Source organism: Mobula birostris, chromosome 7 (assembly GCF_030028105.1).
Source record: "Mobula birostris isolate sMobBir1 chromosome 7, sMobBir1.hap1, whole genome shotgun sequence".
NCBI classification, from domain to species: Eukaryota; Metazoa; Chordata; class Chondrichthyes; order Myliobatiformes; family Myliobatidae; genus Mobula; species Mobula birostris.
The window spans coordinates 58,682,648-58,710,121 of NC_092376.1; the positions used below are offsets into that span (position 1 = coordinate 58,682,648).

At 42.8% G+C, this 27,474-nt stretch overlaps 1 protein-coding gene across 5 annotated transcripts in view; it reads right to left on the reverse strand.

The window, feature by feature from the left end:
- Positions 1-27,474, reverse strand: part of LOC140200743 (interleukin-1 receptor type 2-like) — a 46,585-nt gene that overhangs the window by 1,523 nt on the left and 17,588 nt on the right. For 3 of the 5 annotated variants that reach the window (XR_011886716.1, XM_072264338.1, XM_072264335.1), the window contains 3 exons: positions 26,599-26,728; positions 18,361-18,506; positions 849-986 (listed from right to left, as the gene is read on the reverse strand). Coding sequence is in view for 4 of the 5 variants with exons in the window: in XM_072264338.1 (XP_072120439.1) it covers positions 862-986; positions 18,361-18,506; positions 26,599-26,728 (401 nt within the window). In the remaining variant the exon portion in view is untranslated. The remainder of the gene's footprint in view (positions 1-848; positions 987-18,360; positions 18,507-26,598; positions 26,729-27,474) is intronic. The other 2 variants (XM_072264336.1, XM_072264339.1) reach the window with 2 other exon arrangements.

A 27,474-nucleotide genomic window follows, 5' to 3' on the forward strand; every position in this document is an offset into this window, starting at 1 on the left:
ATACCTCTGAATGTTTGGACTGGAAGACGAAGGGCTCCATAATGAGTCAACGTTTTGTGGGATATTGCTAAGTGATCGTGATCTGAACGCCAGGATTTTCAGCTCCATTAAAATTGAGATGAGATTTAATTTTAGCTTTTAGTATTATTGAGAGTTGTTTCAGGCCCATTATCTAAGAAAGGGTGTGCTGGCTTTGGAGACGATCCAAAGGAGGTTTAAGAGGATGATCCTGGGAATGTAAAGGATTGACACATGAGGAGTGTTTGACTTGTACTCACTGGAATTTGAAAAACTGGGTTTCGGGTGAGACAGATCTCATTGAAACCTACCAATTATTGAAAAGCCAACATAGAGTGGATACGCAGAGGATATTTCCAATAGTGGGAAAATCTAGGACTAGATAGAGGAAAATGCCTCAGAATACAAGGACATGCTTTAGAACAGAGATAAGGAGAAATCTTTTTAGCTGGAAAGTGGTGAATCTGTGGAATTCATTGCACAGTTGGGTGTGGAGGCCAAGTCACTGGATATATCTAAAGCAGAGTTTGATAGGTCCTTGATTAGTAGAGGCACCAAAGGTTGCGGAGAAAAGGCAGGTGACTGAGTCTGAAAGGGGAAATAAATCAACCATTATTGAGTGGTGGAACAGACTCGATGGGCTGAACGACTCAATTCTACTCCTATGTCTTATGGTCCTATGGACTTTTGAGTGGCCAAAGGAATTAACTGGAACTAAAAAGAGCAGTTTCAAAATCAAAATATGCTCTCTATAATAATTAGTATAATTTGCAGTGTTTTGAATTGTAATGCACAATGAGTTGGACTGGATAAAATGATTCTAAGCTTACCTGTAATTGTCGATTAATTTATGTTAACGTATGTCTGTGGAGGCTTGTGTTTTAAAAGCTTGTACATGCATATGCTAATCATAATGATACTGATTAGCACAGCAACAGCAATCGCGATGTGTGAATGAACATTTGAAACTAAAAAGGAAAAATGTCTACATTACTATAAATGATACAGATCATATTGTAGTATGAAAATAAGGCAAGCAAGTTTTCCTATAATCCTCCAACTATATAAATAACTTTAAAGTTACTAGTTAAACAGAGGAAATAGGTCACCACATTTTATCTTAGTCCAATTATGATTGCAGGATATAGTCATCCACATTTGACCTGAGGTTTAAGTGGCTTGATTTACTGGCAAAACAAGTTGAGGGTTGATGAGATAGCAAAAACACAGCTCCTTCACTCAAGTACTTAAGTATTAGTGGCAACTTCTCTAGACTCTTAAAACTCAAATGGTTGTAAAACCAGATACAGGAATGATTCAGGAAAAGTTTAAATTCATTTAAGTTTATGGAAATAACTTCATTGATGACCAAAATGTTAGGATGGGTTTATAGGTGAGAGGTAGATGAGAACTACTACTGATGCAGAGGCAAAAGCCTTCAGTGCTCAAAAAAATTGTGCTTTCAGTTCAGTTTATTGCTGATTACTTACTTAGTTAGAGATACTGCACAGAATAGGCCCTTCCAGTTGAACAGACCACACCACCCAGCAACCCATCTACTTGACACTAGCCCAATCACAGGACAATTTACAATGACCAATGGTCCTACTAAACAGTAGGTCTTTGGACTGTAGGAGGAACCCGCACAGTCACGGAAAGAATGTGCACACTCCTTACAGATGGCGTCGTAATTGAACTGGACTCCGATGCCCCCGAGCTGGAATGGCATTGTGCTAACCATTACACTACTGTGGCTGTTGATGTCATCAAATGGAAACATTGTGTATCTTTGATACCAGGAAACATATTCACATGGAGCAAACACATTTCTAGTTTCTGGGACCCTAATTCATTCCCTGTAAAGTGTTACTTTGCTATTTGCCAAGGCTGTCTATTATTTATATTCTCTATTATTTACATGTAAAGCTCTTAATAAAGTCTAGAGCATAGAAAATAGAGAGCAAGCACATTCGGGCCCTTCAGCTCACATATTGTGCTGACATTTAACCTACTCCAAGATCAATCAAGTCCCTCCCTCCCATATAACTATCTACTTTCCTTTCCTCCATGTGCCAGTCTAAGAGTGCCTTACATGTCCCTAATGTATCTACTTCTAGCACCACCAATGGCAATAAATTCCATGAAATTTTGACTCTGTAAAAAAGCGTGGAAGTGCTGACAGCCTCCCTAGACTTTCCTCCAGTAACCTGAAAAAGATTTAAGGCTGTATCCTCTTGTATTAGCCATTGTCACCCAGGGAAAAAGGGTGCTGGCTGTCCACTCTATTTATGCCTCCCATCATCTTACACACCTCTATCAATTCTTCTCTCATAGTCCTTCACTCCAAAGAGAAAAGCTTTAGCTTGCTCAACCATTCTTCAAAAGACATGTTCTCTAATTCTGGCAGCATCCTGTTCAATCTCCTCTGCACTCTCTCTAAAGCGTCCACATTTTTCATATAATGAGGTGACCAGAACTGAACACAATACTCTAAGTGTGGTCTAATGTTATTTTGCAGCTCTTGAACTCAATTCCTGAATAATGAAAGCCAACACACCATACACCTATAAATTTGTGTGGTAGCTTTGAGGGTTCTGTGGATTAGTCCACAAGATCTCTCTGTCCCTATATACAGCTAAGAATCCTGTCATTAACCTTGTACTCAACATAAAGTGTGACCTTCTAAATTGTATCACTTCACTCTTTTCTGGATTGAACTCTATCTGCCACTTCTCCAACTAACTCTGCATCCTGTCAATTTCCAAAGGTAACCTACAACATCCTACTGCACTATCCACAACACCACAACCTTCACGTCACCTGCAAACTTACTAACCCACCTTTCCACTTCCCATCCAAGTCACTGATAAAAATCACAAAGAGCAGGGGTCCCAGAGCTGATCCCTGTGGAACACCCGTGGTCGACCTCCAGGCAAAATACATTCCATCTACAACCACGCCTCTGCCTTCTATGGGCAAGCCAATTCTGAATCCACACAGCCAAACTTCCATGAATCCCATGACTCTTGACTTTCTGAGTGGACCTAACATAGGAACTTTATCAAATGCCTTAGCAGAAACCATATATACCACATCCATTGCTCTACCTTCATCAATTTCTTTTGTCACTTCCTCAAGCAAGACTATCAAGTTCCTGAGACATGACGAGTCCCTCACAAAACCATGCTGACTATCCCTACACTTCTGCAAATTCTTGTAAACTCTATATCTAAGAACTTCTCCAATTGTTTTCCCATCACTGATATAAGACTTACTGGGTCTCTAATTCCCAAGACTATTAACTTTTTGAACAATGGAATAACATTCCCATCCTCCAGTCTTCTGGTACTTGTCAGTGGCCAGTGAAGACACAAATATCACTGCTAAAGGCACAGCAATCTCTTTTCTTGCTCCTAATAGTAATCTGGGGTATATCTCATCTGGCCCCGGGGACTTATCTGTCTTAATCTTTTTCTAATCTTCCACCACATCTTCTTTCATATTCCAGTATATTAGCATGTTCTAGGCTGACCTCTCATTCATTAAGGACCCTCTCACTGGTGTATACTGAGCAAGAATTAGAAACTAGAGTTGAAGGGGAATGGGAACAAGAGCGCCAGATAAGATAATGGAGTGGTCATGGGGAACGAAGTTGTTAAGCTTATATACAAAATCAGGAATTGAAAGGTTGACAATGGGGGGACTAATATTCTGAGTTTTGTATATTTCAATACAAGATGTATTGCAGGAAAGGTGGATGATCTTAGGGCATGGATCAGCACATGGATATATGACATTGTAGCTTTTAGTGAGACTTGATGGCAGGAGGGTAGAACTGGTCATTCAGTGTTCCAGGGTTCTGTTGTTTTGACATTATAGAATGGGAGGGATTAAAGGGGGAGGGGTGGCATAACTAGTCAGGGAAAAAAATCATGCCAATGCTCAAACAGGACAGACTAGAGAGCGTGTCTACTGAGTCTATATGGGTGGAACTGAGAAATAAGAAAGGGATGACCACATCAATAGGATTATATTATAGACCACCTAATAGTCAGAAGGCTTTAAAGGATCATATTTGTAGGACAATTGCAGGCTGTTGGGAAAAAATATGATAGATGGTGATTTTAACTTTCCACATATTGACTGGACTCTCATACTGTAAATGGGCTGGATGGGAAAGAGCTTGTCAAATGTGTTCAAGAAAGTTTCCTTGATCAGTACATACAAGTCTCAACTAGAGAGTACGTTATCAGATCTCCTATCAAGGGATGAGACAGGGAAGGTGACAGAACTTCATGTATGGGAACATAGAAACATAGAAAACCTACAGCACAATACAGGCCCTTCAGCCCACATAGCTGTACAGAACATGTACAGTATTTACTTTAGAAATTACCTAGGGTTACCCATAGCCCTCTATTTTTCTAAGCTCCGTGTACCTATCCAGGAGTCTCTTAAAAGACCCTATTGTATCCACCTCCACCACAGTTGCCAGCAGCCCATTCCACTCACTCACCACCCTTTGTGTAAAAAACTTACCCCTGACGTCTCCTCTGTACCTACTCCCAAGCAACTTAAAACTGTGCCCTCTCGTGTTAGCCATTTCAGCCCTGGGGAAAAAGCCTCGGACTATCCACATGATCAATGCCTCTCATTATCTTATGCACTTCTATCAAATCACCTCTCATCCTCCATCACTCCAAGAAGAAAAAGCCAAGTTCATTCAACCTATTGTCGTATGGCATGCTCTCCAATCCAGGCAACAGTCTTGTAAATCCCCTCTGCACCCTTTCCATAGTTTCCTGTAGTGAGGTGACCAGAACTGAGTACAGTACTCCAAGTGGGGTCTGACCAGGGACCTATATAGCTGTAACATTACCTCTCGGCTCTTGAACTCAATCCCACAGTTGATGAAGGCCAATACACCGTATGTCTTCTTAACCACAGTAAACTTGCACAGCAGCTTAGAGTGTACTATGGACACGGACCCCAAGATCCCTCTGATCCTCCACACTGCCAAGAGTCTTACCATTAATACTATATTCTGCTCTCATATTTGACCTACCAAAATGAACCACTCCACACTTATCTAGGGTGATCTCCGTCTGCCACTTCTCAGCTCAGTTTTGCATCCTATCAATGTCCCGCTGTAACCTCTGACAGCCCTCCACACTATCCACAACACCTCCAACCTTTGTGTCATCAGCAAATTTACTAACCCATCCCTCTACTTTCTCATCCAAGTCATTTATAAAAACCGTGAAGAGAAGGGGTCCCAGAACAGACCCCTGAGGCACACCACTGGTCACCAACCTCCACGCAGAATATGACCTGTCTACAACCACTCTTTGCCTTCTGTGGGCAAGCCAGTTCTGGATCCAGAAAGCAATGTCCCCTTGGATCCCATGCCTCCTTACTTTCTCCATAAACCTTGCATGGGATACCTTATCAAATGCCTTGCTAAAATCTATATACACTATATCTACTACTCTACCTTCATCAATGTGTTTAATCACATCCTCAAAAAATTCAATCAGGCTCGTAAGGCACGACCTGCCTTTGACAAAGCCATGCTGACTATTCCTAATCATATTATGCCTCTCCAAATGTTCATAAATCCTGCCTCTCAGGATCTTCTCCATCAACTTACCAACCACTGAATTAAGACTCACTGGTCTATAATTTCCTGGGCTATCTCTACTCTCTTTCTTGAATAAGGGAACAACATCTGCAAACCTCCAATCCTCTGAAACCTCTCCCATCCCCATTGATGAAGCAAAGATCAATGCCAGATGTTCAGCAATCTCCTCCCTCGCCTCCCACAGTAGCTTGGGGTAAACCTCGTCCGATCTCAGTGACTTATCCAACGTGATGCTTTCCAAAAGCTCCTGCACATCCTTTTTCTTAATGTCGATATGCTCAAGCTTTTCAGTGCACTGTAAGTCATCCCTACAATCAGCTAGGTCCTTTTCCATAGTGAATACTGAAGCAAAGTATTCATTAAGTACCTCTGCTATCTCCTTCGGTTCCATACACACTTCTCCACTGTCACACTTGATTGGTCCTATTTTCTCAGGTCTTATCCTCTTGCTCTTCACATACTTGTAGAATGCCTTGGGGTCTTCCTTAATCTTGCCCACCAAAGCCTTCTCATGGCCCTTTCTGGCTCTCCTAATTTCATTCTTAAGCTCATTCCTGCTAACCTTATTATTTTCTAGAATTCTATCATTACCTAGTTTTTTGAACCTTTTGTAAGCTTTTCTTTTCTTCCTGACTGGATTTTCAACAGCCTTTGTGCACCATGGTTCCTGTACACTACTATCCTTTCCCTGTCTCATTGGAATGTACCTATGCAGAGCATCACACAAATATCCCCTGAACATTTGCCACATTTCTGCCGTACATTTCCCTGAGAACATCTGTTTCCAATTTATGCTTCCAAGTTCCTGCCTGATAGCTTCATATTTCTCCTTACTCCAATTAAACGCTTTCCTAACTTGTTTGCTCCTAACCCTCTCCAATGCTATGGTAAAGGAGATAGAATTGTTATCACTATCTCCAAAATGCTCTCCCACGGAGAGACCTGACACCTGACCAGGTTCATTTCCCAATACCAGATCAAGCACAGCCTCTCCTCTTGTGGGCTTATCTACATATTGTGTTAGGAAACCTTCCTGAACACACCTAATAAACCCCACCCCATCTAAACCTCTTGCTCTAGGGAGATGCCAATCAATATTGGGGAAGTTAAAATCTCCCACCATAACAACCCTGTTATTGTTGCATCTTTCCAGAATCTGTCTCCCTATCTGCTCTTCGATGTCCCTGTTGCTATTGGGTGGTCTATAAAAAACACCCAGTTGGGTTATTGACCCCTTCCTGTTCCTAACTTCCACCCACAGAGTCTCAGTAGACAATCCCTCCATGACTTCCTCCTTTTCTGCAACTGTGGCACTATCTCTGATCAGCAGTGCCACGCCCCCACCTCTTTTGCCTCCCTCTCTGTCCTTTCTGAAGCATCTAAAGCCTGGCACTCTAAGTAGCCATTTCTGCCCCTGAGCCATCCAAGTCTCTGTAATGGCCGCAACATCATAGCTCCAAGTACTGATCCACGCTCAAAGCTCATCTGCTTTGTTCATGATACTCCTTGCATTAAAATAGACACATCTGAAACCATCAGTCTGAGCTCATCCCTTCTCTATCACCTGCCTATCCTCCCTCTCACACTGTCTACAAGCTTTCTTGATTTGTGAGCCAACCACCCCTTTCTCCGTCTCTTCAGTTTGGTTCCCACCTCCCAGCAATTCTAGTTTAAACTCTCCCCGAAAGCCTTAGCAAACCTCCCTACCAGAATATTGGTCCCCCTGGGATTCAAGTGCAACCCGTCCTTTTTGTACAGGTCACACCTGCCCCAAAAGAGGTCCCAATGGTCCAGAAATCTGAATCCCTGCCCCCTGCTCCTATCCCTCAGCCACGCACTTATCCTCCACCTCACTCTATTCCTATACTCACTGTTGCGTGGCACAGGCAGTAATCCCGAGATTACTACCTTTGAGGTCTTGCTTCTCAACTTCCTTCCTAACTCCCTGTAATCTGTTTTCAGGACCTCCTCCCTTTTCCTACCTATGTTATTGGTACCAATGTGTACCACAGCCTCTGGCTGTTCACCTTCCCACTTCAGGATATCGTGGATGCGATCAGAAACATCCCAGACCCTGGCACCTGGGAGGTAAACTACCATTCATGTTTATTTCCTGCATCCACAGAATCGCCTGTCTGGCTCCCTAACTAAAGAGTTCCCTATCACTGCTGCCATCTTCTTCCTTTCCTTTCGCATCTGGCGATCATAAGTTTCAATATAATTATGGAGAAGGGTAAGTCTGGTCTTTGGATTGAGATTCTAAATTGGAGAACAACCAATTTTGATAGTATCAGAAAGGATCTGGCAAGTGTGGATTGGGACAGGTTGTTTTCAGGCAGCCACACACTTGGTAAGTAGAAGGCCTTCAAAAGTGAAATTCTGAGAGTACAGAGTGTATATGTTCCTGTCAGAATAAAAGGCAAACACAACAGGTTTAGGGAACTTGGTTTTCGAGAGATATTGAGGCCCTGGATAAAAAGAAGGAGGTATATAGTCGATATAGCCAGGAAGAAACAAATGAAGTTCTTGAGGAGTTTAAGAAATGCAAGAGAACACTTCATGTCAGATCAAGTAAAGTATATTGTCATTTAGCTACACACATGTATATAATCTATATAACCATATAATGTATATAGAAACAAGACAACATTTCTTCAAACCGGGTGTAAAGCATATGTTATGTAACCGGCAACAATGAATATCAATTGAGTCAGGTTATATAAAAACAACCAAACATTTATTAAACACGGATAAACAATAACAACAAACGAAAACCTTAACTGGAAGTTAACCACTATGCGACCATTCAACAAATCGTCACTCGCTGCTGGTTCTTAAAACGATAAATTCGAAAATAGCTCTTAAAGCGGTAAAGTCAAAATACAGTTCTTAAAATGGTAAATTCAAAAGTCCAGGCAACACACATCAAAGTTGCTGGTGAACGCAGCAGGCCAGGCAGCATCTCTAGGAAGAGGTGCAGTCGACGTTTCAGGCCGAGACCCTTCGTCAGGATAACTGAAGGAAGAGTGAGTAAGAGATTTGAAAGTTGTTGGGGGAGGGGGAGATCCAAAATGATAGGAGAAGACAGGAGGGGGAGGGATGGAGCCAAGAGCTGGACAGGTGATTGGCAAAAGGGATACGAGAGGATCATGGGACAGGAGGTTGTTTGCGTTTTTAAATTCGAAAGTCCAACAGATTTACACATTCATTTGGGAGACACTTCTCTGGAGAAGGATTTCTTCAAATAGACGCGACTTCCCTACTGGTTCTGTCCAAAGGATTCATAATGAAGGAAATAAACGGCTTAAAACAACTGACCTTAATTTTTTCTAGAAAGCAAATCCTGCATGAACTACCTTTCTCTTTCGACAGGAGTTATCTTCGATGCAGGTTGCTACTTCTTCAACGAAGACTCAATAAGGTCGATCCTTTATTAAACTGCCGAACGATACGAACTTCTCTTAATCCTTCGGGTCCTGTACTTCGATAAAGTCTTCACTCTCCCATACTACAGAAAAGGTACATCAACAAATCTAGCAGGAAGGCCTGCCAATCCAGCACTATTGTGCCTTACAATAGAACGTAAAACTCCGTTTTAAAAATGAAACTGCGTCATAAGACAAATACGCAACGGGAACGGAGACACTGACGAACATTCTAGCTGGAAAACTAAAAACTAACTGCGTCACCTGAGGTCTTCCTTTTTATACCCGTGGTGAACATGTCATCACGTGACCTCGCATTGGCAGGAAAACTACATCAGGTGACCTCCAAAAGACCATTACATCATTCTCACAAGAAAGTCACAAGATCTCCTTGAGGTATGTAACACACATAACACACGATAATTTATGAAGGTAAGGTTAAAATCTATAGATGAATCACACATAAGTAACAAACTAAAGTGCATTAATATTAAATATTGTAAGGTATGGAACAGATTAACCTGTGACACTTTGAATACGATGTGGCAGGGAGTTCAGAAGCCTAATGGCCTGAGGGAAGAAATTGTTTCTTATCCTGACCATTCTTGTTTTTATGCATCGTAGTTTCCAGCCTGATGGTAGAAAGTCCAAGAGGATGCTGGGTGGATGGGTGGGATCCTTAATAATACTGAAGGCCCTGCATATACAGCTCTCCAGATAAACGTCCCCGTTGGCCGATGGATGGTAAGGAGACCCCCATGGTCCTCTCAGCAGTTCTCACAGTCCTTTGCAGGGACTTCAGGTCTGATGCACCATTGCTCCCATATCAGAGTGAGATGCAACTTGTCAGGATGCTCTCAATGGTGCTCCTGTAAAATGCAGTTAAGATGGGGTGTGGAAGCCTTACTTGTTTCAGTCTTCTTAGGAAGTGCAGGTGCTGCTGTGCCTTCTTGTTCAGGGAGGTGATATTAAGGGACAAGGTGAGGTCATCCTTGATGTTAACTCCCAGCAACTTGGAGCACTTAACTCTCCCTACAGAGGAGCCATGTATTCACAGAGGGGGGTGGTTTGTCTGCACCTTCCTGAAGTCCACCAAGATTCCCTTTGTCTTAGTTGTTCTTCTCACACCAAAGGACCAGCCTCCCCACTTCCTCTCTATATTCAGTCTTGTCATCATTGTTGATAAGGCCAACCATTGTGTGTCATTGACAAACTTTATGACATGGTTTGAGCTGGATCCTGTAACACAGTCATGTGTCAGCAGTGTGAACAGCAGCCAGCTAGGCACACAGACCTGGGGAGTGCCAGTGCTCAGTGTGAACAGCAGCCGGCTAGGCACACAGACCCGGGGAGTGCCAGTGCTCAGTGTGAACAGCAGTGGGCTGGGCACACAGCCTCGAGGAGTGCCAGTGCTCAGTGTGAACAGCAGTGGGCTGGGCACACAGCCCCGGGAAGTGCCAGTGCTCAGTGTGAACAGCAGTGGGCTGGGCACACAGCCCCGGGGAGTGCCAGTGCTCAGCAGTGGGTTGGGCACACAGCCCCGGGGAGTGCCAGTGCTCAGTGTGAACAGCAGTGGGTTGGGCACACAGCCCCGGGGAGTGCCAGTGCTCAGTGTGAACAGCAGTGGGCTGGGCACACAGCCTCGGGGAGCGCCAGTGCTCAGTGTGAACAGCAGTGGGTTGGGCACACAGCCTCGGGGAGTGCCGGTGCTCAGTGTGAACAGCAGTAGTCTGAGCACACAGTCTCGGGGAGTGCCAGTGCTCAGTGTGAACAGCAGTGGTCTGAGCACACAGCCTCGGGGAGTGCCAGTGCTCAGTGTGAACAACAGTGGGTTGGGCACACAGCCCCAGGGAGTGCCAGTGCTCAGTGTGAACAGCAGTGGTCTGAGCACACAGTCTCGGGGAGTGCCAGTGCTCAGTGTGAACAGCAGTGGGTTGGGCACACAGCCCCAGGGAGTGCCGGTGCTCAGTGTGAACAGCAGTAGTCTGAGCACACAGTCTCAGGGAGTGCCAGTGCTCAGTGTGAACAGCAGTGGTCTGAGCACACAGCCTCGGGGAGTGCCAGTGCTCAGTGTGAACAGCAGTGGGCTGGGCACACAGCCCCAGGGAGTGCCAGTGCTCAGTGTGAACAGCAGTGGGTTGGGCACACAGCCCCAGGGAGTGCCAGTGCTCAGTGTGAACAGCAGTGGGTTGGGCACACAGCCCCAGGGAGTGCCAGTGCTCAGTGTGAACAGCAGTGGTCTGAGCACACAGCCCCTGGGGAGTGCCAGTGCTCAGTGTGAACAGCAGTGGGTTGGGCACACAGCCTCGGGGAGTGCCAGTGGTGCCAGTGCTCAGTGTGAACAGCAGTGGGTTGGGCACACAGCCTCGGGGAGTGCCAGTGCTCAGTGTGAACAGCAGTGGGTTGGGCACACAGCCTCGGGGAGTGCCAGTGCTCAGTGTGAACAGCAGTGGTCTGAGCACACGGCCCCGGGGAGCGCCAGTGCTCAGTGTGAACAGCAGTGGTCTGAGCACACAGCCCCGGAGAGCGCCAGTGCTCAGTGTGAACAGCAGTGGTCTGAGCACACAGCCCCGGGGAGTGCCAGTGCTCAGCGTAATGGGACAAGAGATGCTGTTGCCCATACGGACTGACTGTGGCCTTACTGTTAAGAAATCCAGTATCCAATTGCAGAAGGAGGTATTGAGACCCAGCCAGGACAGTTTCCCCCCAAGAGTTTGGGATATGATGGTGTTGAACGCTGAACTGAAGACTGTAAACAGCAGTCTGGTATATGGGACCCCATTTTCCAGGTGGGACAGGACAGAGTGGAGGGGAGAGGCTGTTGCATCATCAGTGGATTGATTTGAGCGATAAGCAAACTGAAAAGGGTCCAGTTTGATGTTAATGTCACCGGATAGTAGTCATTTAGAAAGGTTAGTGTCACCTTTTTTGGCACTGGATTGATGGTTGCCACCTTGAAAACTAAGGGGACAATGGATTGTTCCAGAGAGATGTTAAATATATCCGTCAGCACCTCTGTCAGCTGGGCTGCACAGTCGTTCAGAACCCGACCTGGTATATTACTGGGTCCCACAGTTTTGCGTGAGTTAACTCTGGCTAGGGTCTTCCTCACCTCAGCTTCAGTCAAACAGAGTGTCTGTTTCCCTGGGAGGAGGGGTGCCTTCCTCACCAGCACTTTGTTCTGTGCATCAAACCGGGTGTAGAAGACATTCAGCTCTCAGCAACTGAGGCACCCTGGTCACTGACGTGCAGGGTAGACTTGGAGTCTGTAATCCTCTGAATTCCCTGTCATATGTGGCTCGTGTCTCTGGTATTGCAGAAGTGGCTGTAAATTCTCTAAGAATGCTCCCATTTCGCCTTCCTGATGGAGCGGGAAAGCACAGTTCTTGCTTCCTTGAGAGCTGTCGCATCTCCCGCTCTAAAAGCAGCATCACGATCCCTCAGCCTGGCGTGGAGCTCTGCAGTAGGTCATGGCTTCTGAACTACCCTCACCAGGATGTATTTTGTGATGGTAACATCCTTAGTACACCTCTCTACTATAGCTGGTCACAGAATCCACATATTCTTTGATGTCAACATGGTTGCCATAGGTAGCAGCTTCGCTGAACCTTCCCCTGTTGGTGTTGACAATGCAGTCCTGACATTTTACCCTCTGGCCAGGGTTTCACCATCTTTAGAACTGGCTCCTTAAGAAGGAAATCAGGAGAGCTAAGAGAAGGCATGAGGATACTCTGACAGACAAGGTGAAGGAGAATCCCAAGGGCTTCTATAGCTATCTAAGAGCAAAGGCAGAGCAAGGGACAAAATTGTCTTGAAGATTAGAGTGATCATGGAGCCAAAAGAGATACAAGAGATTTTAAATTGATTTTTTTTTGCATCTGGATCTACTCAGGAGATGAACACAGAGTCTATAGAAGTGAGGCAAAAGAGCAGTGAGGTCATGGACCATATGCAGATTACAAAAGGAAGAGGTGTTTGCTATCTTGAGGCAAATCAGCGTGGGTAAACGCCCAGAGCGTGACAAGGTGTTCTATCAGACTTTGTGCAAGGCTGGTGTGGAAATTGCAGGGGCCTTAGCAGGGATATTTAAAACATCCTTAGGCATGGGTGAGGTGCTGGAGGATTGGAGGATAGCTAATGTTGTTCTGTTGTTTAAGAAAGGCACTAAAAATAAGCCAGGACATTATTGGCCGGTAAACCTGACACAAACAGTGGATAAATTATTGGAAGTTATTGTAAGTTATTCTAAGGAACTGGATATATAAGTATTTGGATAGACAGAGGCTGATTAGGGATAGTCATCATAGTTTTGTATGTGGTAGGTTATGTCTGACCAATCTTATACAGTTTTTCAAGGAAGTTACCAGGAAAGGTGATGAAGGCAAGGCAGTGGATGTTGTCTGCATGGACTTTAGCAAGGCATTGGACAAGGACCCACATGGGAGGTTGGTCAAAAAGGTTCAGTCACTTGGCATTCAGGATGAGGTAGTAAATTGGATTAGACATTGGCTTCACAGAAGCCAGAGGCTGGTAGTGGATGGTTGCCCTGTGACAAATGGTATGATGCAAGAATCAGTGCTGGGTTCATTGTTTTTGTCATCTACAGTATATCAACGATCTGGAAGATAATCTGGTAAACTAGATCAGCAAATTTGTGATGACGCCCAAGATTGGGGGTGTAGTAGACAGCAAGGAAGACTATCAAAGCTTGCAGCTAGATCTGGATCAGCTGGAAAAATGGGCTAAAATAATGGCAGATGGAATTTAATGCAGTGAAGTGTGAGGTGTCACACTCTTGGGAGGACAAACCCGGCAGGACTTGCACGGTGAGTGGTAGGACACTGAGAAGTGCAGTAGAACAGAGGGATCTGGGAATACAGATTCATAAATCCTTGAATGTGGCATCACAATTGGATAAGGTTTTTGGTACATTGGCTTTCATAAATCAAAGTATTAAGTACATGAGTTGGGATGTTATAAGATGTTGGTGATGCCTAATTTAGAGTACTGTGTTTGGTCACCTACCTACAGGAGAAGCATCAATAAGATTGAAAGAGTGCACAAAAAATTTACAGGGATGTTGCTGGGAAGGTTAGGACTTTATTCTCTAGAGTGTAGGAGAATGAGTGAGATTTCATGGCGGTATACAAAATTATGAGGCGTATGGGTGGGGTAAATGCAAGCAGGCTTTTTCCACTGAGTTTGGGTAAGACTGGAACTAGAGATCATAGGTTAAGGGTGAAAGGTGAACTGTTTAAGGGAACCATGAATGAGAACTTCTTCACTCAGAGGGTGGTGAGAGTGTGGAACAAGCTGCCCACAGAAGTGGTGGATTTGGCTTCAATTTCAACGTTTAAGAAAAAATTATATAGGTACATGAATGGGAGAGGTATGAAAGGTTATGGGCTGGATGTAAATTGATGGGACTAGGCAGTTTAATAGTTTGGTATGATTAGATGGGCTGAAGGGCCTGCATGTTGTGGCATCCTATGACTCAAGTTACCCATTAATGACCTCCCTAATACCTCCAGCTCCAGAGACATATTTCCTAATTTATCACAGATTGGTAATACCCCCTCCCCCCGTCAACCTCCATGTAGAATGCCTTGCAGTTTTCCCTCATCCCACTCACCAAGGCCTCTCATGTTCCCTTATAACCCTCATAAGCCCCTTCTAAGCTCCTTCCTGGCTACCTTATAACTTTCAAGAGCCCTGTCTGAATCTTGCTTCTTAAAATTTAAGCATGCTTCCTTCCTTCTCTTAACTAAATGTTCCACATCTTTTGTCAAGCATGTTTACTCATCCCACTATCCTTTCCCAGCCTCAATGGGCAAAACTATCCGGAACCCCATACAAGTGTCTCTAAACAACCTCTATAATTCCATTGTAAATTGCCCTGAGAACATCTATTCCCAATTTACACCCTCACCTCCCTGCCTGACAGCATCATAATTAGCCCTCCCTCAGATAAATGCTTTCCTATATCATTTACTTCTATCTTGTATAAGGCTAAGCTAAAGGTCAGGGAGTTCTGGTAACTATCTCTGAAATATTCACCCACTGAGACATCTGTCATCTTACTAGGTTTATTGCCGAGTAATAGAGCCGCTCCTCCAGTTGATTTGCCCATGCATTGTGATAGGAATCCTTTCTGGACACACATAACTATTTCTGTCTGATCTAAACATCTTGCACTATGGAGGTCCAACCAGTATGAGGGAAGTTTAAGTTATCCATGACAACAACCCTGTTATGTTTGCACTTATCCAAAATCTGCCTACTGCTCTTCTCCTCATTGTCCCTCTTGTTATTGGGGTGGGGGTGGTGTCTACAGAATACTACCAATAGAGTGATTGATTTCTTCCCATTTCAGACTTCCACCCTCACTGACACAGTAGATGATTCATCCATGATGTCTTCCTTTACTGCTGCTCTGATACTATCCATGATTAGCAGTGTCTCTCCCCAATCTCTTTTATCTCCCTCCCTGTCCCTTTTGAAACATTTAGATGTCTGAACATCCAGCAGTCATTCTTGCCCGTGTGATAGCAACGGTTACGTAATGGCCACAACATCATAGTTTATGCACTGACCCATGCTCTAAGTTCATCACCCTTGTTCCTGATACTTCTCGCACTAAGTTAATCTCATTTTAACCCATCCAACTGACAGCAATTATCTGCCATATATCCTTCCTCACAGTCTCTCTACCCATTGCATCTACTTTTACCCCAACAGCTCCATCATCTGACCTATTACTCTGGTGCCCACGCTCCTGACACCATCTAATTTAAATCATCTCCAAAACCTCTAGCAAACCTGCCCACAGGTACATTATCTCTTCTTTCAGTTAGTCCTGAAGAACGGTCTCGGCCTGAAACGCCGACTGTGCTTCTTCCTATGGATGCTGCCTGGCCTGCTGTGTTCCACCAGCATTTTGTGTGTGTTGCTTGAATTTCCAGCATCTGTAGATTTCCTCATGTTTGCACGAGAACATTTGCCCCTCTTGAGTTCAGGTGTAACCTGTCCTTTTTGTACAGGTCATACATTCCCCAGAAATGATCCAAATGATCCACAAATCTGAAACCCTGTCCCTTGCACCAATTTTTCAGCCACACATTAATCTGCCCAATTATCCTATTCTTACCCTCAGCGGTGTGTGGCACAGGCAGCAATCTAAAGGTTAGTACCCTTGAGGTCCTGCTTGTCCGTTTCCTTCCTAGCTACCTATGTTCGCTCTTCAGGGCTCTTCCCTTTTCCTAGCTGTATCATTGTGTCATGATTTCTTGCTAATTACCCTCCGCCTTATGAATGCTCTGGACTTTATCTGCGATGTCTCTGACCCTGGCACCTGGGAGGCAAAATACTATCCAGGAATCTCTTTCATGTCCACAGAATCTCCTGTCTGTTTTCCTAACTTTTGAATACCCAGTCACCACCACTCTCCTCTTCTTACACCTCGCCCCCAACTTCCCTTTTGAGTCACAGAACCACTCAGTGCCAGAGACCTGGCTGTTGCGGCTTTCCTCTTGTGGGTCATTCTCTACACCCCCCACCCCACCACCAACAGTATCCAAAGTGGTATGATATACTTGTCATTGAGGACAATGGCTACAGGAGTATTCTGCACTGGCTGCCTATTTGTTAGAGTACACACATGTACTGTTAAATGTGAGCACCTGAAAGTTACTGTCAATAAAGCTCTGCTACGCCACGGGCTTTGCTTTATAACCTTGGCACCAAGAAAGAAATATTTTATCTGAGGTCTAAAGATCAATGAAGCCCTGGTTAATCAGGAGGAACCAATTGTTTATGTGTGCACTAAATCTCCCATTTCCGAAACCTTTCCCAGCCATTAATTATTTAATTTAGTAAATTAGCTTCAGAAGTATGCTTAAAAATGAATTATGTTCTATTATTTATAATTCTCTCCTTATCTGTACGAGAGATTTAAAATCTGTATGATTTAAATGTAATTTAGATCCCTTCCTCCCAGTTCCCGTCTTGCCTGGTCACTCGGGCTACTGTCTGCCATTGAGCTAGACATCTCAAACCCCAGAATGTCAAACTGAAACAGACAATTGTACTAAAGGATTTCTGTACTCTGCAGTGGGGAGCCCAGTTAAACCTTGTGGGCAGCATTCTTGCCAAAATCGTCAGCTGTCAGCCACAAAAGACTCTTTTCCTGGACAACATGACAACAGTTTTTCAGAACTAACTACTAACTGGAAAGCTTCATTCCCAGTTCCCCTTTACTTTGAAGATTGCAAAATAATTCTGGAATTAATCACTTATATTAAATACCTGCAGGACGTGAAGTCACACTGATAAACATAAAAGCATTCTTAGAAATTATTTCTTATTTAAGTTTAAATAGTCGTTTCCACAGCAGTTTGGGATATTACTGCAACTGATTTTACAACTGTGGGAAAACTGAGCTCTATACTGCAGTCTGTTACCGATGTAGCTATGATAATCATTTAATGAATCATATTCATCAAGATCAACACCACAGTTTCAGTTTTCGACTCACATTCAGCAAACTAGAAAAAGGATCCCATTAAATATAACTTGAAAAATTATGCTGAGAAGTCAGATCCACTGAATTGACTAATTGTGCAGCTGACCACCCCACTCCCACCATTACCCCACCCAAAGTCACTGCCTGCTATTTGCTTATGTCAGATTTGGAGGAGTAATCTTACAGACCCTCCACGTTTCTCAGTTCAGCAAGATGGTTCTGTCTAGCAAATGGGCCTCTGCTGGAACTAAAACCTCAGCTCCCAAACTGCACTGATTATCTCTTGCGACAGCAAAGTTCAATAAAAAAAACATTATTTCTTAATCAAGCCTTTTAAAAAAACAAATATTAATAAAACTCAATTATTTAAAAAAAATAGCTTGTTCTTTATCCCCTAAATAATTAAAAGTAACAATCCATCTTAAAATCAGTGGGGCCTTGAATACAGCATAGGTCTGACATGGGCAGTCCCCAAGACAGGACTGAACAGATAGGTTCTGCTTTACAAATCTGTAAAACCCAGACTTCTGTATACCATGGTATATACAGTATTGAGAAGTTAAAACATCTTTCACTTTCAAGGGCTGAGCAATCAGAACCATGGAAAATGTCAACATAATGACTTTAACTTATTATTCAGTACATGAAACATAGAACTTTAATAGAGTGGAATCTCCTTTTAATAGAACACCAAAAACATCATGGATTAATTAATATTATTGTATATTGTATTCTGAACTAGAAACAAAACTCACCAGCTGGCTTGATGGAAATATATCTTGCTAGATCTGTTTCCCCACTCAATATAACACATACAAAAGTTACTGCAAAATCCTTCCTTTCAACTTTTGAGAAATTCAGGGTAGCATCAAGATAAGACTTTTCTGTGCCTTTTCTTTCACTAGTAATTCAAAGAAATGTGAGTAAGAAGTATATAGAACATACACATGTAGTTTCAGACAACTAAGCTTTTAAAACTTCATGACGTCTCACCAACAGATTCTTATTCTGAGAATTTAGCTTAACAATGAAAATTAAATGGCATCATTTCCAACAATATCCTGGATTGTCACTCATTTTGCTGGAGAGAAAATCAAGTTTTCACTGATCTTGTTCTTCTTATGCAGTTCAAAGACATAATAAATCACAGACTTTATCCAGATCATTCACAGAAATTTTATCAGGTACCATAATCTGATCAATGCATTGATCATAGGGCCCCAACATAATGCTTAAAGAAACAAAGAACACACTTGTCATAGAGTCATAGAGCACAGTAGTACAGAAACAGGTCCTTCATCCCAACTAGTCTGTGTCAGACTATTATTCTGCCTAGTCCCATCAACCCACACCTGGACCATAAGTATTCCATACCCCTCCCATCCATGTACATAGCCAAATTTCTCTTCAGTGTGGAAATCAAACCTCTGAGTAAAGAAGTTTCCCCTCAGGTTACCCTTAAATATTTCACCTTTCACCATTTACCCATGACCTTTAGTTCTAGTCTAATGCAACCTTGGTGGAAAAAGCTGCTTGCTTACCCTGTCTATACTGATCATCATTTTGATTACCACTATTCAATCTCTCTCCCCCCACCCCCCATTCTCCTATGATCCAGGAAATAAAGTGCTAACCTATTCAGTCTTTCCCTATAACTCAGGTCCTCAAGTCCCAGCAACATCCTTGTAAATTTTCTCTGTACTTTTTCAAATGTGTTGATATATTCCCTGAGCAAAGGTAGCTAGAACTGCACACAGTACTCCAAATATTGGCCTCACTATTGTCTTGTACAATTTCAAGATAATATCCCAACTCCTATTCTCAAGAGTTAGATTTATGAAGGTCAAGATGCTTAAAAACTCTCTTTACGACATTATCTACCTATGGTGCCATTATTAAGGAATCATGGATCTGTATTCCCAGATCCCCCTGTTCTACTGCACTCCTCTGTGCCTTGCTGTTCACTGTGTAAGTCCTACCCTGGTTTACCTCCCAAAATGCAACACCTTACACTGGTCTGCATTAAATTCCATCTACCATTTTTCAGCTCATTGTTCCAGCTGGTCTGAATCCCACTACAACCTTTAATAGCCTTGCTCACTGTCCACTATGCCCCAAATCTTGGTGTCATTTGTTGATCCATTTTCCACATTATCATCCAGATTGTTGATATAGATGACAAACAAACAACAAATTCAGCACCTGGCACGCTACTATTTATAGGCCTTCAGTCAGAGAGGTAACTATCTACTACCACTCTCCGACTTCTCCCATAAAACCATTGTCTAATCAAACTTACTACCTCATCCTGAATGCCAAGCAACTGAACTTTCTTCATCAGGCTCCCATGTGGGAACTTGTCAAGGGACTTGCTAAAGTCCAAGTAAACTACATCCACTGCCTTCATCAACTTTCCTGGTAACCTCCTCAAAAATCTCTAAAGGATGTTTTGACATGACCTACCATGCACAAAGCCATGTTGAATGTTCCTAGTCAGGCTCTATCTATCCAAATACAGCAAATTCCATTTAATTGGGCCATCAGTTAATTGGGGCTATCACTTATTTGGGAATTTCAGATTGTATACTTTCAATTACTTTCAAGAATTCCCAGACTATAATTTCCTGGCTTATTCTTAGAGCCCTTCTTCAACATCAGAACAACATTAGCAATCCTCCAATCCTCCAGCACATCACCTGCAGCTAAGGACATTTTAAATATCTCTGCTAGGACCCCAACAAATTCTGTACCAGCCTCTCACAAGATCCAAGGGAACACCTCATCAGGTCCTGGGGATTTATCCACACTAATCTTCCTCAGGGCAGCAAGCACCTCATCCTCTGTAATCCATATATGGCCTGCGACCTCACTGCTGTTTTGCCTCAGTTCTGGAGACTCTGTGACTATCTCCCATTTGTAGCTTGTTTGTCTTTTCAATATGGATAACCTACCCTTTCTCCATAAGGGCACATCTCAATTAATTGTAGAGAAATAGGCACAAATATGGACAGAGATAGTACAGCAATTCTATACACAATATTCAAAACACTGGTAGGTTTTTCAGTTCCCTTTCCTTTGTAGCTATAGTCATTGTTTGGATACTGGGAAAGATTGCCTGAGATTGACTGGTTCTGTCGGTGTATCAGACTGACTGGAATGCCTTCTCCTTCTATAATGTGCATTTGCCATGAAGGTCTAAGTGATGCAGTGGTATTCGAAAGCATTTATCCCATACAGTTATATAATGGGACCCAGAGTTCTACAAAGTCACACACTGCAACAAAACAACAGCTGCACATAAAGAACCTTCACTTCATGAAAGATGCATTTCTGTCTGCCTGAACTCATTGGTATACCATTACAAGCAGCTGTCTACACCAGATGTTGCTGACTGACACAGTCCAACGTTCAGCCCACATATTAGGGGAACACACTGAAGCTTGCTGTAGCCAGCAAGAAGGTTCTATTGGAAAGAGTCACAGTTTTGGGCCCTCCAGCCCCTACCCGCTGAGATGTTGGAACCAGTGTATAAATTCATGGAATGTATGGGAAAGAAAGGCAGATGTTATACTGATATAACGTAAAGCTGCATAACATAATATGTAAAGCTGGTAAGCAAATAAAATGACATGATTTGTATTGTCAAACATGGTATGTGACTCTACCATTTTACATATAATACTGGAACTATATGGGATATAATAGGTTGTACAAATATAGCGACAGGGAGTATGTACATTTGTAAATCTGATAAAGAAAGTAATATTTTTAAAATAAATGTAAGACTGGCAAGAAATTATTATTACCTCTCCCCAATTCTGTGACCAGCAAATCTGATGAAGTTAGCCAATCAGATAAAAGATGTATTCTCCATTAACTTTCCCCAGGTGGAGAAATTCCTTATCCATTAAGATTTTGGGCAATGTTTAATATGGAATGTGCTGAACATCCTAATTGGCGAGGAGAGGTGGACCCAGATAAAAATTTTCACAAGCAGTTAATTCACTGGGCTCTCTGGCAGGCTCCAGGACACAGCCAAGGTAGCAGAAAAGGCAGCTCGCCTTGTGCAGTCCTTCCAACTGTGGAAGTTGCAACAAGGCAAAAATTAAGTGCAGATAACGTGCAGTCAGCCCAGGCAAGAAATAACTTTTAAGAAAGGTTTTTGAAGAGTATGGCTTCCTTTTGCACAGCAGGGGACTGGAGGAATTTGGCTTACCAAGCAAGATAAGGATGTAACAGAAAGATTCAAGGAACACACAAAATTGACTATCAGTTACAGATCATTTGGGAAACCATTTGGAATTTGTATGTTAAAGTTCCCTGCTTGCAGGATCAATCGTCATTCACAATATAGGTGTGAGCCAGGATAGGGGATGAAAAAGTGAGAAAGGGAGGGAAGAGAAATTCCTGGAAATTTCTCACCCTCTCCCTTCTCTTTTTGTCTCTTCCCTTCCATGGATGATGGCTGACCAGTGAGTTCCTCCAGCATTTTGGGTGTGTTGCTTTTTTCAGCGTCTGCTGAATCACTTGTGTTTTTGACTTAATACTGCATTTCACCTCCTAGTAAAATCAGAGTAAGTACAGTAAAACTAAAATATGACTAAATTGTGGTTTGCACTATGGATTAGCAGTGCTGTGGTTGAGAGTTGAACTAAACACAGTAGGGCTCTTTCATAAGCCAAATAAAAAGGTGCTGTGGGCAGTGGGAGGAGGTTCGAGTGGAATGTTCACAGTATGAGTGGACAGGTTTCGAGTGGGGAACTGAGGCTTTGGCTAAAGAGGCTTCAGTGAGAAGAGGCAGAGGTCAAGGTAAATTTCCAGTAAGTTACTCTTCCTTTCTCGCTGATTGCATAGGTAGAGCAGTGGGAATGGAACCCAGGGCAATTCTGCACTCCTCTTGTACTGTGTGGGAAGTCAGGGAAGTAGTCGCAGGAGGCAGGTAGCTGGGTGACTGCCAGGAGACATAAAGGGAACAGGCAGATAATGCATAGTACCCCTCAATAACAAATGCACCACTTTGGATACTTATGAGAGAGATGACCTTCCAGGGGAAAGCTGTAGCAACAAGGTCTCTGGCATTAGGTCTGACTCTGTGGCTCAGAAGGGAAAGGGGAGAAGAGGAGGACTGTGGTGTTAGGGAATTCAATAGTCATGGGAACAGGCAGCAGATTTTATGGATGTGGAAGATGCTCCGAGATGGTATGTTGCCTCCCATGTTGACTTCCCAGGGACATCTCTGATCAGGACCAGAGTATTCATAAGGTGCACAGGGGGAGGGGCAGCAGCCAGAAGTCATGGTACACATTGGTACCAATGACATCGGAAAAAGGATGAGGTCCTGCAGAGAGAATATAGGAAACTAGGTGGGAAGCTGCAAATGTAGTAATCTCTGGATTGCTGCCTATGCCACATGCCAGAACAGGATGGAATGACTGTTGAATGTGCGGCTGAAGAATCAGTGTAGGAGGCAGGGTTTCAGATTTATGAATCTTTAGGATCTCTTCTGGGGAAAATACTTTTGACATGTACAAAAGAGATGGATTATGCCTGAACTTGTGGGGGGTCAATATCTTTGTGAGTAAGTGTGCTAGAGCCATTAGGGAGGGTTTAAACTACTTCAGAAGGGGAATGGGAACCAGAGTAATAGGTCAGATGATGGAGCTGTTGGTATAAATGTAGCTGCAGCATTTAGAGAGGCTGGGAGGAAGGATTTGCAGTGGCTAAAGTATAAATGCAGTCAGTTAGCTGGATTGAAATGTGCCTACCTTAATGTGAGAACTTTAATCAGGAAGAAGTGTGGTGAACTTATATTATGGTTCAGTACATGGAACTATGATGTTGTGGCCATTACAGAGGTTTGGTTGTCACAAGGATAGGAATAGCTGCTAGATGTTCCAGGATTTAGATGTTTTAAAAGTGACAGGAAGAAAGGAAAAAGAGATGAGGAGTGGTATTGCTAAACAGGGAAGTACCACAAATACAGAAAGGGAGGATATCATAGAGGAATTGCCTATTGGATCAGTGCGGGTGGAAGTCAGAATGAGGAAGGAAGTAATCACTCTATTGGGAGTATTCTACAGCCCCTCAACAGCAACAAAGACATTGAGGAGCTGATTGGAAATCAGATTTTAGAAAGGTGATAAAATAACAGAGTTGTCGTCATGGATGACTTCAATGTCCCTAATATTGATTGGCACTTCCTTAGAGCAAGAGGGTTAAATGGAGCAGAATGTATTAGTTGTTCAGGAAGAAATCTTGACACAATTTTTGACAGGCTGACGAGACGAGAGACCATATTGGATCTAGTACCAGGTGATGAACTTGGTCCTGTGACAGATCCTAGTGTGTGAGCATTTCAAAGGTAGTGACCAAAACTCCCTGACCTTTAACATAACCTTGTATAAGGATCAGAGCAAATAGTATGGTAAGATATTTAATGGGGAAAGGCTAATTATAATGCTGTCAGGCAGGAACATGGAGGTGTAAATTGGGAACAGATATTCTCAGGAAAACATAGAATAGAGATTTGGAGATTGTTTAGGAAGCAATTACATGGGCCTTTGGATAGGTCTGGCCAAAGGATGTAGGGTAAAGGTGGGTTAGTAAGTTTTCAGACAACATGAAGTTTGATGATGTTGTTGATAGTGTAGGTTACGACGAAACTTTATCAGGATGCAGAGCAGTGCTGGGAAGTGCCAGATGGAGTTCAATGTGGCACATTTTTTAGTGATTCACTTTGGAAAGTTAAACTTGATGGCAGAGTAAAATGTTAACAGCAAAATTCTTAGCAGTGTGAAGGATCAAAATCCATAGATCCCTCAGTTGCCCTGCAAGTTGATAGGGTGGTTGAGAAGGTGCATGTTGCATTGGCCTTCATTAATTGGGGGATTGTTGGTAATGTTTCAGCTCCATAAAACTCTGGTTAGACCACACTTGTGTTCAGTTCCAGTCACCTCCTTATAGAAGGAATGTGGAAGCTTTCAAGAGGGCACAGAGGAGATTTACCATGATGCTGTCTGGATTGGAGAACATGCCTTAAGAGGGAAGTGTGAGCAAGCTAGGGCTTATCTCTTTGGAGGATGGAAGATAACAAGCGACTTAATAGAGGTGTATGAAGTGATAAATAGAGTGGACAGCCAGTGCCTTTTTCCCAGGGTGGCAACAGTTTATACAAGAGAACATAGCTTTAAAGTGATTGGAGGGAAGCATAGAGGTAGGGTTTTTTTTACACACAGAGAATTAAGTGCATGGAACTCTCTGCCTGAGGTGGTTGTAGAGGCAGACAGACACATTAAAGAGATAAGCACATAGATGAAGAAAATGGAGTTCTATGTAGAAGAGAAGGATTAGAGTATATTAAAAGATCAGCACAACATAGTGGGATATACTATGCTGTACTTTTCTATATTCTATGTTCAAATGGTCTCCTGTGATGCAAAAACATATGATGCTAACAGACCCATGTTCTCCAGTTTTCCAGTGTTACTGGAAGGGTAAACAAAACAATGCTTTCTCCCATGTGAACATCTCCAATGCTGAAGCCCCACTTACTGGCCACTTCATTGGCATGTCCAACATCAAGCTCCCAAAACTCTGCATTCCAAGCTCCATCAAGAAAGGCAGAGGAAAAAAATTCAAGGACATGCTCAAAGCCCCTTTGAAGAAATGCAAAGCCTCCACCAACTCCTGAGGATCTCTGGGGCCTCTGGTTGATCAAAGTGGAGAAGGAGCATTCGAGAGGATGCTGAGAACCTCAAGGCCAGGGAGTACACAGAAGTCCTACCCAAGCAGCAGAATGTGCACATCACTTCACAAACTGCTTACCATTTAATATTTTTACCTCCACATTGAACGTTCTGTTTTTACAGTGTTTCTGTGTTGCATATTATCACTCATCCAGGCCATCTTTTATCAAGTGGATCCTTAATATCATGTCATTGGCTGTGTACATACATCTCTAACTTTGTCCTATTTAATGTTGTAGCTCATGAACCAAGTTCCCACAGGGTTAATGGACAACAATCTTTCTGATACCCCACTCCAGAATAACAATGCAATGGCAATGAACAAGCATTAATATGCATGCAAAACATGATTGTAGATAGGAACAGAATCTGGAAGAAATATTGCTCCTACAAAATTGTTGCCCTATTCCTTCTGTAATAGAGATTACATAAAGTAATGTTAAACTATCTTCAAAGGTTTAATGGTTCAAAGGTCCAATCTAATGTCAGAGAAATGTATACAATGTACATCCTGAAATGCTTTTTCTTTGCAAACATCCACGAAAACAGAGAAGTGCCCCAAAGAATGAACGACAGTTAAACTATCTATTGTGAATTAAGGAGCATCACATCAATAAGACATGCTCCAACCAGAGGATACCAGGAGAAATTAGGAGATAACAAACTTGGGCACCTACTTTATATAATCAAGAGATAGGGACAACAGAAGGCTGACAGAACTTTTCGAAAAGTGTGCTTGACTTCATATTATCATTTTGGCAGAAAGTTATTTTACTTTAGGTAGATTTAGGAGATTAATATTATAATCCTAATATTACAGATACATGCCCATTTTTTGAATTGGTAATGATCACTAAGCAGAATATCGATACAAAGGTCTATCCTTAAATATATAAGTTGTCTGGCAATACCAGCCAATGATTATGGATTTGTTCTGTCATGTCAGACAATCTAGCAAAGCATAAACAAAGATAGCAAACTAGTGACCACTGACGCTTCAAGAACATCCAGGTACTCTGCACCATGACTTCTGCAGTTGTTACTTTAATATCAATAAAGAACTTCAAATTCTTCAAACACAATAGAACATAAATTGACCTTATGCCACAAAACAGCTGTTGCTGAAAAAGACATGGTTCCTGTTCAGAATGACAAAGGTAAGACTACAAAACAGCAGAACAAGATTCTAGCAAATTCATTACAATAAAAACATACTTTTCAAGTGATAGAAAGTAGAGGATTACATACGATTCTGTTTCTTTAATCCTATTGTCTCTGCTATACTCTTCAATGAATGTTTGATTGGCCAGCCAATATACCAATATTTCAGCTGGATGAAGTTCAGCCAATACGGTGCAAGTTACCTCTAATTTAGAGCCTGTAAAATAAACGCGCATTTCAAAATGAATTGGATAGAAACTAGGTAACGTTGAAATAATTATCAGCTCAGTTTGTTTTAGCTCAGTAGTGAAAAATATTTGTTCCAATACCTTTACTAACAGAACATTTTAAATGATCTGAAAATCTATTGTCATCATGGCTCCATCTGTCTCTAAGTAGACAATGGATGTGCCTGTTCTGGGGCGCCGTCTTGGGTGATGAATATGGAGATCCTGGGCTACCCAGACATCAAGATCCCCCTCTTGGCCTCACGGATGTGGTCCAAAGGAATGCAAAGCAGTATATTTGGCATCAGCTTGGCTGCAGGAGCTGCCAGGAGGTGACATGATACGTCGTCCAACCACCTTAGGGGCTCCACTCCGGATCTGTGTAGGGTTTACTCCTTAGCCTTCTCTTCTCCCGAAGATACCCACAAGGCAGTGGGATCCGTAACCCTGGATAGGGGCCCGTACTGGGTACTGTCAGCCGGAGCCAGCTGACCCCGGGACTCGTGTAAGGCAGGTTCGTCATGCCCTGTAGTAGCGACATATGGAGCCTCTACCCACTACCTTCTATCTTAAATGATTTAATTTCAGATAGAGTGGAACACTGGATTTCAAAATGGCTCCAGCTAAGGATATATATCTAAATCATAGGCATAGTTAATGAAATTGACACATGATCCACACTTTTAAAGGGACATAGCATTAACATTTGGAGTCACTATACTCCCAATTAATTTAT